This window comes from Natator depressus, chromosome 14, assembly GCF_965152275.1.
Source record: "Natator depressus isolate rNatDep1 chromosome 14, rNatDep2.hap1, whole genome shotgun sequence".
Lineage (NCBI taxonomy): Eukaryota > Metazoa > Chordata > Testudines > Cheloniidae > Natator > Natator depressus.
The window spans coordinates 16,875,492-16,892,106 of record NC_134247.1 but is presented as its reverse complement, the minus strand read 5'-3'; the positions used below and the strand labels follow the sequence as shown (position 1 = coordinate 16,892,106).

At 44.6% G+C, this 16,615-nt stretch overlaps 2 protein-coding genes across 4 annotated transcripts; one reads left to right on the top strand and one right to left on the bottom strand.

Moving 5' to 3' along the window:
- Positions 1-5,764: 5,764 nt before the first annotated feature.
- SRSF2 (serine and arginine rich splicing factor 2) lies at positions 5,765-9,304 on the top strand. 3 transcript variants are annotated; one of them, XR_012641793.1, is made up of 4 exons: positions 5,766-6,425; positions 6,835-7,145; positions 8,249-8,360; positions 8,875-9,301. XR_012641793.1 is itself a non-coding variant. In XM_074970562.1 (3 exons), the coding sequence occupies exons 1-2, from the start codon at positions 6,064-6,066 to the stop codon at positions 7,136-7,138; spliced, it is 666 nt and encodes a 221-aa protein (XP_074826663.1). In that variant the 5' UTR covers positions 5,765-6,063; the 3' UTR covers positions 7,139-7,145; positions 7,454-8,193. The 3 variants fall into 3 exon arrangements, 2 of the variants coding, with proteins under 2 accessions (XP_074826663.1, XP_074826662.1); XM_074970562.1 differs by lacking the exons at positions 8,249-8,360; positions 8,875-9,301 and adding an exon at positions 7,454-8,193 and having other exon boundaries at positions 5,765-6,425; XM_074970561.1 differs by having other exon boundaries at positions 8,249-9,304.
- Positions 9,305-9,905: 601 nt separating this feature from the next.
- Positions 9,906-16,023, bottom strand: METTL23 (methyltransferase 23, arginine). Its single transcript, XM_074970560.1, is given in 6 exon segments — positions 9,906-10,561; positions 11,146-11,230; positions 12,587-12,824; positions 13,645-13,749; positions 15,535-15,651; positions 15,654-16,023. Coding segments are annotated over 6 exon segments (789 nt in total). The 5' UTR covers positions 15,729-16,023; the 3' UTR covers positions 9,906-10,392.
- Positions 16,024-16,615: the final 592 nt, after the last annotated feature.

Genomic DNA, 16,615 nt, shown 5'->3' with positions numbered 1-16,615 from the left:
CATACCACGGCAAGCATGGAGCCCACTCAGCTCACCGCTGCTGTTGTGAGCATTGTAAACACCTCGTGCATTATCCTGCAGTATGTGCAGAACCTGCAAAAGCAGTTGAGGAGGCGACGACAGCGCGATCAGGATAGTGATGAGGACATGGACACAGACTTCTCTCAAAGCATGGGCCCTGACAATTTGGACATCATGGTGGTAATGGGGAGGTTCCTGCCATGGAACAGGAACGCCGATTCTGGGCCCGGGAAACAAGCACAGACTGGTGGGACCGCATAGTGTTGCAGGTCTGGGACGATTCCCAGTGGCTGCGAAACTTTTGCATGCGTAAGGGCACTTTCATGGAACTTTGTGACTTGCTTTCCCCTGCCCTGAAGCGCAAGAATACCAAGATGAGAGCAGCCCTCACAGTTGAGAAGCAAGTGGAGATAGCCCTCTGAAAGCTTGCAACGCCAGACAGCTCATGGTCAGTCGGGAATCAATTTGGAAGGGGTAAATCTACTGTGCGGGCTGCTGTGATCCACGTAGCCAATGCAATCACTGAGCTGCTGCTATCAAGGGTAGTGACTCTGGGAAAAGTGCAGGTCATAGTGGATGGCTTTGCTGCAATGGGGTTCCCTAACTGTGGTAGAGCAATAGACGGAAGGCATATCCCTATCTTGGGACCAGACCACCTTGACAGCCAGTACATAAACTGCAAGGGGTACTTTTCAATGGTGCTGCAAGCACTGGTGGTTCACAAGGGACGTTTCACCGACATCGTGGGATGGCCGGGAAAGGTGCCCGATGCTCGCATCTTCAGGAACTCTGGTCTGTTTGAACAGCTGCAGGAAGGAACTTACTTCCCAGACCAGAAAATTACCGTTGGGGATGTTGAAATGCCTACAGTTATCCTTGGGGACCCAGCCTACCCCTTAATGCCATGGCTCATGAAGCCATACACAGGCACCCTGGACAGTGGTAAAGAGCAGTTCAACTATTGGCTGAGCAAGTGCAGAATGGTGGTAGAGTGTGCATTTGGCCATTTAAAAGCTCGCTGGCGCAGTTTACTGACTAGGTTAGACCTCAGCAAAACCAATATTCCCATTGTTATTGCTGCTTGCTGTGTGCTCCACAATATCTGTGAGAGTAAGGGGGAGACGTTTATGGCGAGGTGGGAGGTTGAGGCAAATCACCTGGTGGCCGATTATGCACAGCCAGACACCAGGGTGATTAGAAGAGCACAGCTGGGCGCCCCGCGCATCAGAGAAGCTTTGAAAACCAGTTTCATGACTGGCCAGGCTACGGCGTGACAGTTCTGTTTGTTTCTCCTTGATGAAAACCCGCCCCCTTGGTTGACTCTACTTCCCTGTAAACCAACTAACCTCCCCACTTTGATCACCGCTTTCAGAGGCAATAAAGTCATTATTGTTTCAAAATCATGCATTCTTTATTAATTCATCAAACAAATAGGGGGAAAACTCACAAGGTAGCCCGGGAGGGGTGAGTGAGGAGGGAAGCACTGGGTGGGGTGGGGATGAGGGGAGGAGGGAAGGACAAGGTCACACTACAGTTCAAAACATATTGAATACCAGCCTTCTGTTGCTTGGGCAGTCCTCTGGGGTGGAGTGGCTGGGTGCCTGTAGCCTCCCCATCCACATTCTTGGGCGTCTGGGTGAGGAGGATATGGAACTTGGGGAGGAGGGCAGGCGGTTATACAGGGGCTGCAGCGGCGGTTTGTGCTCCTGCTGCCTTTCCTGCAGCTCCACCAGACGCCTGAGCATGTCAGTTTGCTCCCCCATTAGGCTCAGCATTGCATCCTGCCTCCTCTCAGCGTGCTCCTCCCTCCTCTCATTGCTTTCATTTAACGCTTTCCTGGACTCTGCCATTGTTTGCCTCCATGCATTCTGCTGAGCTCTTTCAGTGCGGGAGGACTGCATGAGCTCTGAGAACATGTCATCGCGAGTGCATTTTTTTTTTTGCCTTCTAATCTGTGCTAGCCTCTGGGATGGAGATGATAGGGGGAGCGTAGAAACATTTGCAGCGGCGGGAGGAAAAAAAGGGAGAGTAGTATTTTAAAAGATACATTTTAGAGAACAAAGGGAAGACTATTTTACACTGAATCAAGCGATTCACATTACACAGCACATGTGCTTCACCCCCCCCCCCGCACCTCCCACCCCCGCGTGGCTACTATCAGGGAAGATCCCTCTTAGCCAAACGCGAACAGCTCAACATGAACGGGCCTCCTGCCACCGCATGGCAAAGGCTTTTAGAGTACCTCCAGGATAGCTTCATGGAGATGTCCCTGGAGGATTTCCGCTCTATCCCCAGACATGTTAACAGACTTTTCCAGTAGCTATGCTGGCCGCAAATGCTTCCCAAGTCTTCAGGGCAAATTAATCATTAAACATGCTTGCTTTTAAACCCTGTATTATATTTTCAAAGATACACTCACCAGAGGTGCCTCCTCCGGCTTCATGGTTCGGGAGCCCGCCTTGACAGGGTTGGGAGCGTATTGGCTCAAGGGTGATGAACAGTTCCCGGCTGCCGGGGAGAAGGGATTCTCCGCTTGCTTGCTGTGCGCTATCCTCAACCTCCTCGTCCACAAAATCCTCATCCCTGTTGTGTGAGACTCCCCCCTTGCAGGTGTCCACGGACAGTGGTGGGGTAGTGGTAGGGGCCCCTCCTAGAATTGCATGTAGCTCATCATAGAAGTGCATGTATGGGGCTTTGACCCGGAGCGACCATTTCCATCCTTTGTTTTTTGGTAGGCTTGCCTCAGCTCCATAGCTTTCAGGCGGCACTGCTGTGTCCCTATTGTAGCATCTGTCCATCGTGCCCTTGGAGATTTTGGCAAATATATTGGCATTTCGTCTTTTAGAACGGAGTTCTGCCTGGACGGATTCTTCTCCCCATACAGCGATCAGATCCAGTACCTCCTGTTCAGTCCATGCTGGAGCTCTTTTGTGATTCTGAGACTCCATGATCACCTGTGCTGATGAGCTCTGCATGGTCACCTGTGCTGATCAGCTCATTATGCTGGCCAAACAGGAAATGAAATTCAAAAGTTCCCGGGGCTTTTCCTGTCTACCTGGCCAGTGCACCTGAGTTGAAAGTGCTGTCCAGAGCAGTCACAATGGAGCACTCTGGGATAGCTCCCGGAGGCCAGTACTGTCAAATTGCATCCACACTATGCCAAATTCGACCCAGCAAGGTCGATTTTAGCACTAAACCCCTCTCCAGGGAGGAGTACAGAAATCGATTTTAAGAGCCCTTTAAGTCAACAAAACAGGCTTCGTTGTGTGGACAGGTGCAGGGTTAAATCAACCTAATGCTGCTAAATTCGACCTAAACTCGTAGGGTAGACCAGAGCTAAGAGACATAGGAGGGAGACTCCCTCTACCATTTTGAGGGATTCACTGTAAAGCAGATTTTTAAATCTCTCCTGATATGAATGATTTTTGTGGTGTGATTCAAAGAGAAATTTTAAATCTCACTGTTCTATGTGAAATGAATAAATAACAAGAAGCAATAAAACCGACATAAAAACAAGAAGTGAGACATTATTTCCTTAATTTAGATTACTCATGCAGGAAATACCTTGCATGAGTAATCTAAATTAAGGAAATTTAAATTAATATTAATATTAATTTAAAATAAGGAGTGGTGCACCACTCGTTAGTGGAGTATGGTCACAGCGCTAGTATGGATAGGCTGATTGTCAGGGCTGGCACCAGCGTTCCAAGCAGGTGCTTGGGGCGGCAGTGTTTCCACAGCGGCGGCAATTCGGCGGTGGTCCCTCTGTCCCGCCGGCCACGGCGGCAATTCGGCGGCAGCTTCTCCCTTTTGCCGTCCGCGGTGGTGGTTTTTTTCACTGCTTGGGACAGCAAAAATTCTAGAGCGGTCCCTGCCGATTGTATCTCCTCTGCACCAATTTGAGCAGGTGTAGACAACAGAAAAGTAACAATTCCAAATCCCAGTCTACCCTAGTACTCCCACTATTGCTACAATCCCACTAGTGGAGCTACACTGTGGCAGTGCAGCAGTGGGAAATCTGAAAAAAAATGCTAGCAGTCTTTTGTGCCACTGAAGCGTATATGTGATGTCCTAGCACCTTGGAGTGGAGATGTGGAACCTATTGAGAGGTGATATCCATGCCTTGGGGTCAGGGAGGTTTTTATACGATGCCAGCAGCAACATGGCAGCATACGTGTGCTTGTGCAGCTTTCATATGGCATCCCAAAATCTTGGCAATGTGCATGTAAGCTTTCACACAACAGCAGCAATACTGTCACAGATCACTTATAAGGGCTTTTCCACAGCAATCCAAGCAATATGAGGTATCCTTGGGGAGCTTTCACATGGCCGGAGAGGGTATATACATGCCTGGAGAGTTCACATGGCACTCCCAGCACTATGGAAGTGCATGAATGTTTGTGGCACTTTTACACACCATGTCCCCAGTAGTGTGGCAATGTATATATGTGTGAGGAGCTTGTGTGCAGCATTCCCAACCACAGGATGAAAAATGTGTGTAAATGTGAGGCGCTTTCATGTGGCACCCCAAGCAAAGTGGCAGGATGTATTTGGGAGGGAGCGCTGCTTTCACAAACTGCCTCCAGCACTTTGGCAGGAGGAGGGGGTGCCACTTGCATGGGACACCCCAGCATAATTGCAGGGAGTGTGTGTTTGGCGGGAGAGAGAAAGGGAAGGAGTTTCACATAATGCCCTAACACTACACTTGAAACACATGGCAGCTTGACATAGGGCTTCATGCTGGCCTTACAACAACAGAGCAGGTGTGCATGGATGTGCTGAGGGCTTCAGGTTGTATCCCCCACTGTGGATCTGGGGGGGGGGGGGGAGTTAAATGCCACCTTTTGCATCTAGGTGGGCGTGAATGCAGGGTGAAAAGGAAGTGCCTACATATATGTAGGGACCTTCACGTGGCATCTGCTGCACCATGGCAGGGCGAGTGGGGGGGCTTCATGCATGGACCCCATATTGTGGCGATGTAGGTGTGAGGGAGAAATGGGACTTTAATGGGGACTGACCAGCACAACAGCAGCATGTGTGTGTGCCTGTGAGGGTCATACGACGTGGTTCCCATCCCGCATGAGGGGGTGAACAGGAGCCTACACGGTGCATGGGGGGAGGGGAAAGTGCCCTCCCCAGTATCTCTGAAGTGAGAGGTTCGTCACTGATTAGTCCACGATACTGGTGAATGTCATGTGCCCAGCTTCTATCTAACGTTGTTACAGCTCCCTCCCGCCAGTGCCCGTGTTTCTGGCCCTGTCACTCACACATGACACAGCCTGGCTCACACTTTCCCTCCCCCCTCACACCCACCAGCCCTTTCTGCTGATCGTCCGCCATTTTGACTCGTTTCCTTCCTCAACTGCTCCCCCTGCTTCGCCACGGCAGGCTCCTCCCAGAAAATTCACGTTTAGGGGTTTTTTTCTCCTTTCTCAAATAGGCGAACATTCACCCTCGATCTTTGTCTCGATTTTCGGGACACATTTCGTTCAAAATTTCCCCGCCTCAGTCAATCCCTTCCGGGGTCACGGCCCGGCCGCCCCAACGGCCACTTTCTCGGATAGCCGAAATATCTATTTAGAGGCTACTCGCCGCGGATGTTTCGCGGCCGCTTCTGTAAAACGCGCAAAGGGATGAAAAATAATGAACTGAAAATGTCGGTTACGGAAAGGGCCCGGCGGTGGCGCGCGCGGACCACCTTCGCTTCCGGGTCAGAAGCGGCCATTTTGTGGCGTTAAGTAGGAGGGCGCGGGCTCCACCTCGCTCATTTGCTAGTAGCGGTGGTAAGTGGCGGGTGACCGTTGCGCTGCATTTGCCCTTCGCCCTTTTCGACCGTATCTCCACCGGGCCGCCTCCCCGGGCTGGGTGCCCGTCTGTCGCCTCTGCGGACTCATCACACGGCCTATAGCTTTCCACCTTTCTGGCCTAAAGTTCGGGGCCCACTTCGGCGTCCATTCCCTGGCGTGAGCGTCCCGACTCTGCTGATCTCTTCGCCAGGTTTCTCTTCTCGGTCTCGCCGCCCCTCGGGGGCCTCTGCCCGCCATGAGCTACGGGCGCCCCCCGCCTGATGTGGAGGGCATGACTTCCCTCAAGGTGGATAACCTGACCTACCGCACGTCTCCAGACACGCTAAGGCGGGTCTTCGAGAAGTACGGGCGGGTGGGGGACGTCTACATCCCCCGGGACCGCTACACCAAGGAGAGCCGCGGCTTTGCCTTCGTCCGCTTCCACGACAAGCGCGATGCCGAGGATGCGATGGACGCCATGGACGGCGCAGTGCTGGACGGCCGGGAGCTCCGCGTCCAGATGGCCCGCTACGGGAGGCCCCCGGACTCACATCACAGCCGCCGGGGGCCGCCGCCGCGCCGATACGGAGGTGGCGGCTACGGACGTCGCAGCCGCAGGTGGGAGACCGGCAAGGCAGGAGGGTTAGGTGGGGGGAGGGGCTGCTCTCCCGGGGCCATAGAGGACTTGGGAGGCGCAGGGCTGAGGGTGGGAACCATGGGTTCAGGGGGCAGCGGAGGTGCAGCCTGGGGGAACCAGTGGCCCCTACGTGACGCGCCGGGGGAAGGGTGTTTCCTGGTTGGGAAGGCAGGATCGGCGCGAAAACGCAGGCTTACAGAACCACGTGGTGTCCATGGCGGCGGGGAGCGTCCGGGGGCGGATGGCAGGCTCAGCCCCAGACCGCTTCCTCGGAATAATGGCGTCTTGTAACCGCCGCGGGGGTGGGGGGACACCTGTTCCACTTCCACCCTGCCCGGCCCAGCGCATCACGACTTTCTTGCGTCTAACCGAGTGACTTTAACGTTCTAGCCCCAGAAGACGCCGCCGTAGCCGATCCAGGAGCAGGAGCCGCTCTAGGTCCCGCAGTCGATCCCGCTACAGTCGGTCCAAGTCCAGATCCCGCACACGCTCCCGATCTCGCTCCACCTCTAAGTCTAGGTCTGCCAGGAGATCCAAATCCAAGTCGTCATCCGTCTCCAGATCCCGGTCGAGGTCCAGATCCAGATCCAGATCTAGAAGCCCCCCACCAGTCTCAAAGAGGGAATCTAAATCCAGATCCAGGTCTAAGAGTCCCCCCAAATCTCCTGAAGAGGAAGGAGCTGTATCCTCTTAGGAAAATGGTAATGTAGTTGGAACTCTATGCAATTTGCATGTTACTTCCTGATAACACTTAAGTGGGATGTATAGGGGTAGTTCTTACCATATTAACAACCTGAATCAAGTGAATCCTATTGGGACACACTGTTAGCTTTTTGAGCAGACTTTTCAGTTATTTGGCTAGGGAAATAAATTTCTGGAAAGGACATATTTTCATGTTTAGAGATTAATGGTTTGGTTTTAATGAAATATTGTATGAGACGCATCCTATTAATGAAAATGACTATTTCTTGCTGTTTTTTATCCAACATCTGCATTTTCCCCTTTAAAGCTGCGGTCTCCTGTTTGCTAAAAGAATATTGGCCAGTATTGCAGATTTTAACTGATTTGGCTGATCCTCCAGGGACCAGTTTCTGTGGGCGTGTTTTGGAGCAGGTTTGTCTTTAAAAGTTAAAGATACACTATCCTTTTTATAATGGAAAATCAGTTCAGTGGTCATTGTACTGACTGGAGGTAAAAAAAAAAAATAAAATAAAGTTCTTATAGAAGTGGCAAATGCAATCCAATAAAAATGGAAACTAGTTTTTCCTCAAATGAACTTTAGAGACTAAGGATATACTGGGTGGGGAAAGGATAGTGTGTCTTTAACCCCTCAAACTGTTTGGTCCTGTTTTTAAAATGGAAATGGGCCTAAGATAGCTGTAAGGTTAAATAATTGTATGTTAAAATTAGTGATACTGTATTGAATGCCAGTTGGAAGATAAAATTAAGTCTTTATAAAGTATTACAAAAATGTTAGTTTCTTATATGGGCTGAATTCAGGTTAAGCGTATGATTTGCAGCCTGATGCTTGCTCTTCACTAACTCAAAGTTTAAACTAATGTGACTATTAAACGCTTCTTCACTATCACCTTCGAATTTCAAATTTGGCCTTTGACATAGAGGTAATGTGGTGACAAAGGGGGGGGGGGGCGGCATGTGAAGCACTATACATAATCCTTAATAAAACTTAATTAAACTAGGCAAGGCCAGTTGAATCACAACCAGAAGCATACTTGAAGTCGTCCACGTAATTGGGAAGGTGTATGGTGGAAATGTGGCTGAATTGTACTCTTTTCAAACCTAGATGCATCAGATAAATGAGAAATCTACATAAAGGACACCACTGGGGGAAAAGATCCTATGCATCTTCAGTCCACTGGAGAGACCCCAGGCGCAAGCAACCAGCTGTTGAAAAGGTTATTTTGTAACATTTTTGTTTTAACTTTTTACTTGTTTAAGTTGAGCCTCAAATGGCAGACTTTACATTTTATGTGCCATTTTGTTGCTGTTATTCAAATTTCTTGTAATTTAGTGAAGTGAACGACTACCGATTTCATTATTGGCTTGGATATTTGAGGTAAATTTTCATTTTTGTTTATATAGTACTGACTTTTGTTTGACTTTTTAAAAAATAAAACAAAACTGATGGTAACTTACTTTGTTGCCTCAGTTTCATGTTGAGGAAACATGCAGCCATTACATGCCGAGTAGCTGACTGTCAAGGAAGTGGTCTCAATTTGCCTTCATTCCTTAAATAAAATTCTTCAAAACTTCAAATGTAAACTTCTTGTAAATGCTATTTACTTTGAATTTAAATAGTATTGTCTATTCCAAATTTGTATAAAACTTTTCAGGTGACAATTGATTTTGAAAGGATTGTTTTATCAGACTAAATTCTAATCTCTTCTCTTATGTATTTTTGTGCACTAGGCGCAGTTGTGTAGCAGTTGAGTAATGCTGGTTAGCTGTTAAGGTGGCGTGTTGCAGTGCAGAGTGCTTGGCTGTTTCCTGTTTTCTCCTGATTGCTCCTGTGTAACGATGCCTTGTCGTGCAGAAACAAATGGCTGTCCAGTTAATTAAAATGCCTGACAACTGCACTTCCAGTCACCCGGGCCTTGCATAAAAATAATGGAGCATACAGTGAGCACATCTAGCTGATGATATACACACCTTATTTTTTCCAGAATGGTAAAATCTTACCATCTACATTTATGAACTTGCATATAAGAAATGTAATGTTAAGAGCAAATGTTTCATTCCTTTGTAAGTACTGATTGGTGTATCTTTTGCTTATGACATTATGTACTATAACCACTGTCCCTGTAGTTACTATTAAACATTTTTCTTGGTGTTAACTTTTCTCAATCAATGTCTGAGTCAGCATTTATTTTTAGCCTGTAAATCTCAATTATATTGTGAATGTTTAAGGTCTCTTCAGTAACTTATTCCTGTCTACGGCTTTTAAATTGTATCAGTAGGGAGTAGCTGTTTCAACACTAATCTTAGTATATCATCTTAGTAACAAACGTTTCTTTTTGAACAATACAAACCTTAAATATTGATTGCTTAGGCAAGGTGCCAAGTGTCAGACCTGGTTGCTTGACGTCCTGTTTGTTAAAAGAACAAGCAATGAACAACAGTACTTGTTGGATTTGCCTTTGTGCCAGCTTAAAAGTGAAGGTAGATAATGTGAGAAGTAATAGTATTTTTGAGCTAGACACCACTGGAGTTGTAATTTCAACCTGCAAACATTACATTAAAAAAAATCTGTTTGTCAAAATACTGGTTCAATGCACTTTAGAGATCTTGATTACCTAATCTTCAGACTTAAAAGAGATATATGAATATCAGGACTTGTCTATACTTTAAAGTGAATGCAATCTTGAAAGTGCCACTATGTTTAGATCTTAAACTGGAAAACAGGTAAGAAATGATTACATGTTCAGCCTGAAAGTTAAGTCCCTAATTTGAACTTTGAAGAAAACCACAACTTGGCCATTTATAAATGTGATTGTTTTGCTAGAATTTCACAAGTTTGTCTTTCTCCTATTCCTGTGATGCAATTAAAGTAGATGTAAAAATCCTCTTAATTTTATTCTCTAGGTATGAACACAACTTTTTAGAAGTCACAACCAAACATTCAATGTATCATTCAATGTAAGATAAGATGAAATAATTAAGATTACTGTAGTAATCAGTATACCTGCTTTCCCAAAAATTACACTAAAGCCATTAGGGGTATGATAAATGACTTCTTAATAGCATGGATCTGTGGAGGAAATGCATTCTGGCTTGTAAGCAAATATTTTCCCTGCTTCTTGATCAAGTGGCATTAATTTCCCCAAACTTATTTACTCAACGGAAAGAAATGCTGTTTGTCCAAAACTTGCTTGAAGTGGAGTGCAGTCAGTTTTGAGGTACTTTCTTAAATCAGCAACTGGAATAAACTTAAGTATAGCTTGCTCCTGCTAGTGAGATGATCATCATTTCAATGGTATGTCTTCCTGGGAGAGGCGAGCTAGCCAACTGTTCCTTGTCAGCATTAAAAGACCGTAAGGGAACATGAACATTCTTCAGCTTCCATTTGTACAGCAAAGCTTCAATAGACCAGTTAGAACTGAAGGGAAGAAATGGCAGATGTACTGTTTTGACAGAAAAAGCACTGAACTATGATTGTACTTCTATCATTCACCTATAGTGCATGAACAAGTACAGTAACTACAGAAGTGACAAACTTAAAATACAAAAACCTTAACTGCACATCTACCCATGTGTTTCTCTTATTCAGTTAAATGGCTTAAGGCCTTTTTTGGGTCAAAACTCTGCCCTTTCCTACATAACTACTGTTACATTGCACTTTTGTTTTGCCAGTGATGCCATCTATGAATTGATAATGCCTCTAATATCACTTCTGTTGTGATGCCTAGAGGAGGCCAATGTTCAGTATGGAGGCAAGGGAGTTGAGGTAGTTTATATAACTGCAAACAACTAATGTAACAGGCTGTACCTCAGTGTTGCTTTGTAAACTTGTGAAAGTTAGGGGGAAACCTGTCCGAACACAATCTAACAGGAGAAGCCCTGAACCTGACTGGAGTATCTAGTACTATAACTTTTAAAGGAGTGTCAAGTTTGGATTACTAATTTTGTTGACTTTAGAGCCTTAAAACAAAATGCAAACAAGTCAATTTCTTCTGAGATTACCTTCGGACCTGATACGTAGTCCAGAACTGAGCATCTGGGTTCCTTTTCATCAAGAAGTACACTGTAGTTATAATATCTTCAAAATCTGCATATAGATTTTAAACAATTTGATCTTCTGGTTATGTGCATGCTGAAATATGTTGGCAGATTAACTGCACTAATGATTAGAATACCTTCAGGAAGCTACAATTGTCTAAGGAGAGCTATGTTTGGAACATAGTTCTAGAGTAAGCCTTAGAACAACTGTTTTAGTTTAAAGTTAGGAATGATAATTTTCGGTTAGCTGTTAACTTAATTTTCATCCCCTTTAATATTTTGATTTTTTTGACCATGGAGTTTTGTTCCCCCAGAACTATTAAAGTCAATTAAGCACCCAGAAGTGACTTCAAGCATGCATTAATTTGCAGTTGATTAGGGTGTGTTTTCTTGGTGCTGTCACAATTTTTTGCTTCCTCAGAAATCCAGTGTTACCAATTTAGTAACTTTGTCACTAGATTGAGTGACTTTTTAGTTTCCCTAGCAAGAAAATAAGTGTCAAAGTGACAAATCTAGCAACTTTCACTCTGAATTACAGTGACATTCAGAGAAAGTCACCAACATCTATAGTCAATCATTCACAAGTAGCTCAACAGTGTTGTTAAAATCCCTTTCAGACTCTTCCTATTACATTCTGTTACACACAAAGTCACTGTCATGGCCCAGTTGAGCATATCCTTAGAAGAAATCCTATTCCAGGGCCTTGTGCCTCCAGGAATGAAGCCCTTACTACAGGATCACAGGTGGAGCTGTCTTGCTTTTAGTTGCCCTTTACTCCTTTCCCTGGCTTGGGGTTAGTTGCCCAGCTATTTTCAGAAATGGGGGGAAAAGGGGTTTGGCTAGTAGATTAGTTTTTAAATCTATTTTCTTGACTCACGGTAGTACCAAGGTCAGGTGAATGCCCTCTTCCCCCTGGTTCTAGCTGCTCACCTGGATACCAACAGGACTAACCTGTGGCTCAAATCCAGGCTGTCAAGAAAGCAAGGCTCAGCTGAAATTAACTAACCCTAGCCAGCCTGGTCTGCAGTGTACAGACTGCCCTTCCCAGAGAGCAGAGGGCACACTCCTGCTGATGACAGAATACTGTTGGCAGTTGCTCCAGGTGTGCAGAGTGTAATAAGAGCATGGAATGGATTTTATTAACACTATTGAGCCACTTGTGACTTATTGTGACTATACCACATACATACATATATAAATTATTACTCTGGAAATTTTGTTCAGTGACATTTTTGAGTACTTAAAACAGCTACATCTAGCAACTTCAGGGTTTGGCTGGTGACTTCCTGCTATGTGGAGTTGGTGACACTGCCATGACTAAATTAAATACCACTATCACTTAACTTTCTAGAGCTTATTGTTATACATTTAAGACCCTTTTATTTGTTTATGAATAGTCACTAACCTTCTGGTTCAAAAAATACATCAGAGGCTAGAATAATGTCTACTTCAGGCAGAGAGAGCAGATTGGGAGATATTTGGCCCCATGTGAGTCCTAGAATGTGTACCCCTAGAAGGTTATTTATCCGACAGCTTCGCTCACAGTTCTTCAAGCACTGAGGCAGCTCTTCAGTATCTGACAGTATAACTTCAGCCCCACATTTAGCAGCTACTATACCAGGTAGGCTCACGCCTGCTCCAATCTAAACAAAATAAAAGACTTTAATCTCATTCATAAATTATATTTAATGCAAAGGATAACTGAAGGATGGGGGAGTATATTCTGTATCTTGTCTCAAGCTGTTTAATTATGCCATTCCTTAGTTGAATTCATGGTAACTTTAAAACTATATGTTCACCTCTGAACTGCCCTCCTCAGAAGAATAAGACATTTGTAATTGATCTGTAGCAGCAGTGGTACACCACAGATACAAATTTAAGAATGTCATGTATCTTACCTCTTTCTGTTCTTGTAAATATAGTGAACTGGATGAAATCCTACCTGCTGAAACATGTTATTCACAGTGCTAAATCCTGAAGTTCATAGATGAGTAAAACTTATATTTAACAGGAAGCCCTTTCAATGGCTCATAACTGCTGCTTCCATAAATCAGCCTGCAAAAATCTCTCCTTTAATTATGGTTTTACTTTATCACTCCTTTGAGTATTTTGGAACTTTTCTAATGTTTGACCAAAAGAACTTGCAAACTGCTTCATGAATCTCCAACCACAAAAAAAGTTACCACAGTAATTTTTTTTTACATAAATTGGATCAGAGATTACACCATTTTAAGACACATGGGCAGAACAGAAAATAAGAAAAACCAAAAAGCAGATCACTAAGGAGGATCATCTAGAATTATGATAATACTGAAGCAGAAATAGGAAAAAAGCATCCTGCCGCTGACCTAAATAAAAAAGGAAATCAAAACTAAAACAGAGTTAAGACACAGTAACCCTGAGCCTACTAATTTTTTTAAAGGTAAGTTTGTATGATCAGAAATCTTTCAAGACTATTTTTACCTCCAAAATTCTCTTGCCAGGTAGCATTCTTCTGTGAAACCATAGGTACTGAGCAAGAACCACAGCACAGGGCCAAACATACATGCCATATTGGGAATCCAGGACCTGAAACAATAAGACCCTTCTATGATCTTTGGCAGCACCACAAAACACTTTGAAAGAGGCAGAAAAATATTACATATGTGCATTTTTACTCTAGTCCTGCTTTAGTCACTCATTTTGAGCCTCATCCTGAGCTATCCCTACTTCAATTGACCTGTTATTTTCTGCTCATATGTAATTGCAAACAAATTGCACATCTCTACAACTAAGTAAGCTATTTTGCATATGGCTAGAGCTTTCCCACTTGATTAGCTAAGGCTCTTGCCTCACACTCCTGGTTAACTTTTCTAGATCAGTAAAGATTTAAGTATGCAGTCTTGTGCTTTATCAGTACAAATTTGAAATACATCAAGCAATGACACTTCTGTCATCTTGCTTTGGGATATTATTCCACAATCTAATGGTCTGGTTCTGGAATCTTCACTCAGTTAAGTAGTCCTATTGCAGCAAAAGAGCATAGGCAGGGCACACATTAGTAAGGAATTCAGGATCAAAGGGAATCTGTTACATTTTTTTCCCCTGAAATTTAGCCTAGAGTTACTTTTTCTTGATTTCATCCCATTTTTCTGTGGTGAAAGATCTCTCCTGTAGTCTTTATTCAGGCAAAATTCCTCTTAAAGTCAATTTGTGCCTAGATCTGGTGATTCAGTGCATTTAGACCCAATTATGTCTATATCAGTTCTTCACAATTTAAAGAAAATGAAGGCCCTCTGGGTTTACACAGTCGAAAGAAATGAATTTACAAATGATTGGGATTGAATAATGGTTTTAGCCTAATTATTACATGGCCCTGAGGAGTCTATACAGGTGAGAACAAACAGGTTATATGGTGCATTTCAGCAACAGCTAAATTTGACTGAGTTGTAGAGATAGGGCCTAAGGCACTTATTGTCAAAAAGGCAGCTCACTTGCCGGGCTTCTAAAAAAGTGAGCACTAAATAGTTTTTTGTTTTCTTAATGCATTCTCACAAATAACATTTTTTTAAAAAGTATTTTCAACCAATTCAAATTTTGCAATAGTTAGAAACCTCAGATGTGAACTATTTGTTCAAATTTAATGAATGTAGAAATTCAAAAATAAAACTACTATTTGATCATTACATTCCATAGATTTGTTACTACTTCATCTTTAAGCATCCAGCACAATAGTATAGTAAATTCTGTGCTAGAACTACACCTGCAGTTATGAGCCAAACAATTTGTAAAATTTACTTTCAACTTTCCTAGAATGTCCCATCCCCATCCCCCACTTTAGTTTTTCTAGTAATGCCCAGAGGCCCCAGTCTAGGCTGGAGCCTCCTTATGCTAAGGGCATACAGTGATTTCTGCTATACAAAAAGAAAAGGAGGACTTGTGGCACCTTAGAGACTAACCAATTTATTTGAGCATAAGCTTTCGTGAGCTACAGCTCACTTCATCGGATGCTCACGAAAGCTTATGCTCAAATAAATTGGTTAGTCTCTAAGGTACCACAAGTATTCCTTCTCTTTTTGCGAATACAGACTAACACGGCTGTTACTCTGAAACCTGTCATTCTGCTATACAGGAGCATGTTGTGAGTCTGAATTTATTGGACTGGATAAGCACAAAGGATACAAAGAAATCCAGGGAAAGAATACAAAATCTATGCCTTTTCGTTGTTCTAAAAAAAAAAAAAAAAATCCTGCCCCTCTTTTCCATTCCCACATGGTTCAGCGTTCCTCCTGGCCTCTGTGCCCCGATCAGGGGAGGAAGGAAATCAGGCTTCACAAACGAACTGAAGGGCTACAGGTGTAAATGTATCAGCACCTCAGGAATCAGCACCACCAACTCTGGCCTCGACTCTTCTCTTTCTCGCTTGTCCTGCTCTTCCGCAAACCTGTACGCCTTGATATTGACCTGCAGGCCCTCCTCGCACATTGGAACCCCTTCTCCCGCCAGGCGGCTGCTGCCACAATAATGCACGCACTTCTTTCTTCCCCTGTGCTGACTTCACCCATCATCTGACTGACACCATAACAGACCAATCACAGGCAGGAACGTTTAAGGCAGCGTCTTGTCAAGATCCAACCACCATTAGCTGGCTGAGGGGGGAGTCTGAGACCCGGGAAGATAAAATGGCACAAAGGTCCAGCCCCTTCCTTCCCTTAATCCGTTCCCACAGTCTCCTAGCTCCTCCCCAGCAGCAGCGCACGTGCTCTGAGTCGGCTGCTGCAGCGTGACTCTGAAGTTAGGGTGACCAACAGCAAGTATGACAAATTGGGATTTTTTGGGGAGGGGGGTGTAGTTGCCCATATAAGACAAAACCTTAATATTGGGTGATGATCCCGATAACATCCGGAGGTCTGATCACCCTATGCCTTGCAGGAGAATAAAGCACAGTAAATTTCTGGGCTATTATCCAGGCCCACACCACCCTCTCCTTTCCTTAGGAAAACAGCAAAGATTTAAATTGCAGTGGGCATTTGAAGTCCAAATCCTGTACTCCCACTCCAGACTAAACCTTCTGAGTTTTGATCCTGCTCCCTTTGAAGTCAATAGAAGATTTGCAGGCATACGGAATGCAGGATTTGACCCATAGATTATTGCATAATTGTGGTCCTGATTTCTTCTAGGCACCGTAGAGAGGTAGAATGAGCTATTAGTGTATGATGATCTCTTCCCTAGCTAAATACCTGCCCTGAAGAGTTTACTGTCTCAGTTTGTGGGACGTTACAATAATTAAGAAGTTTGATCCTATGACAATCGTGAGAAGTCTTTTAGTCCAATAAGCAAATTTGCAGGATCAAGCCTTAAATTAGGTTTAAGAAATGTTCACTCAAACTGAAGGTCATGGCCACCCTCCCTTTCTTCATGAGTAGGTGAGAGAGAACCTCGAAATTTTCTCTTG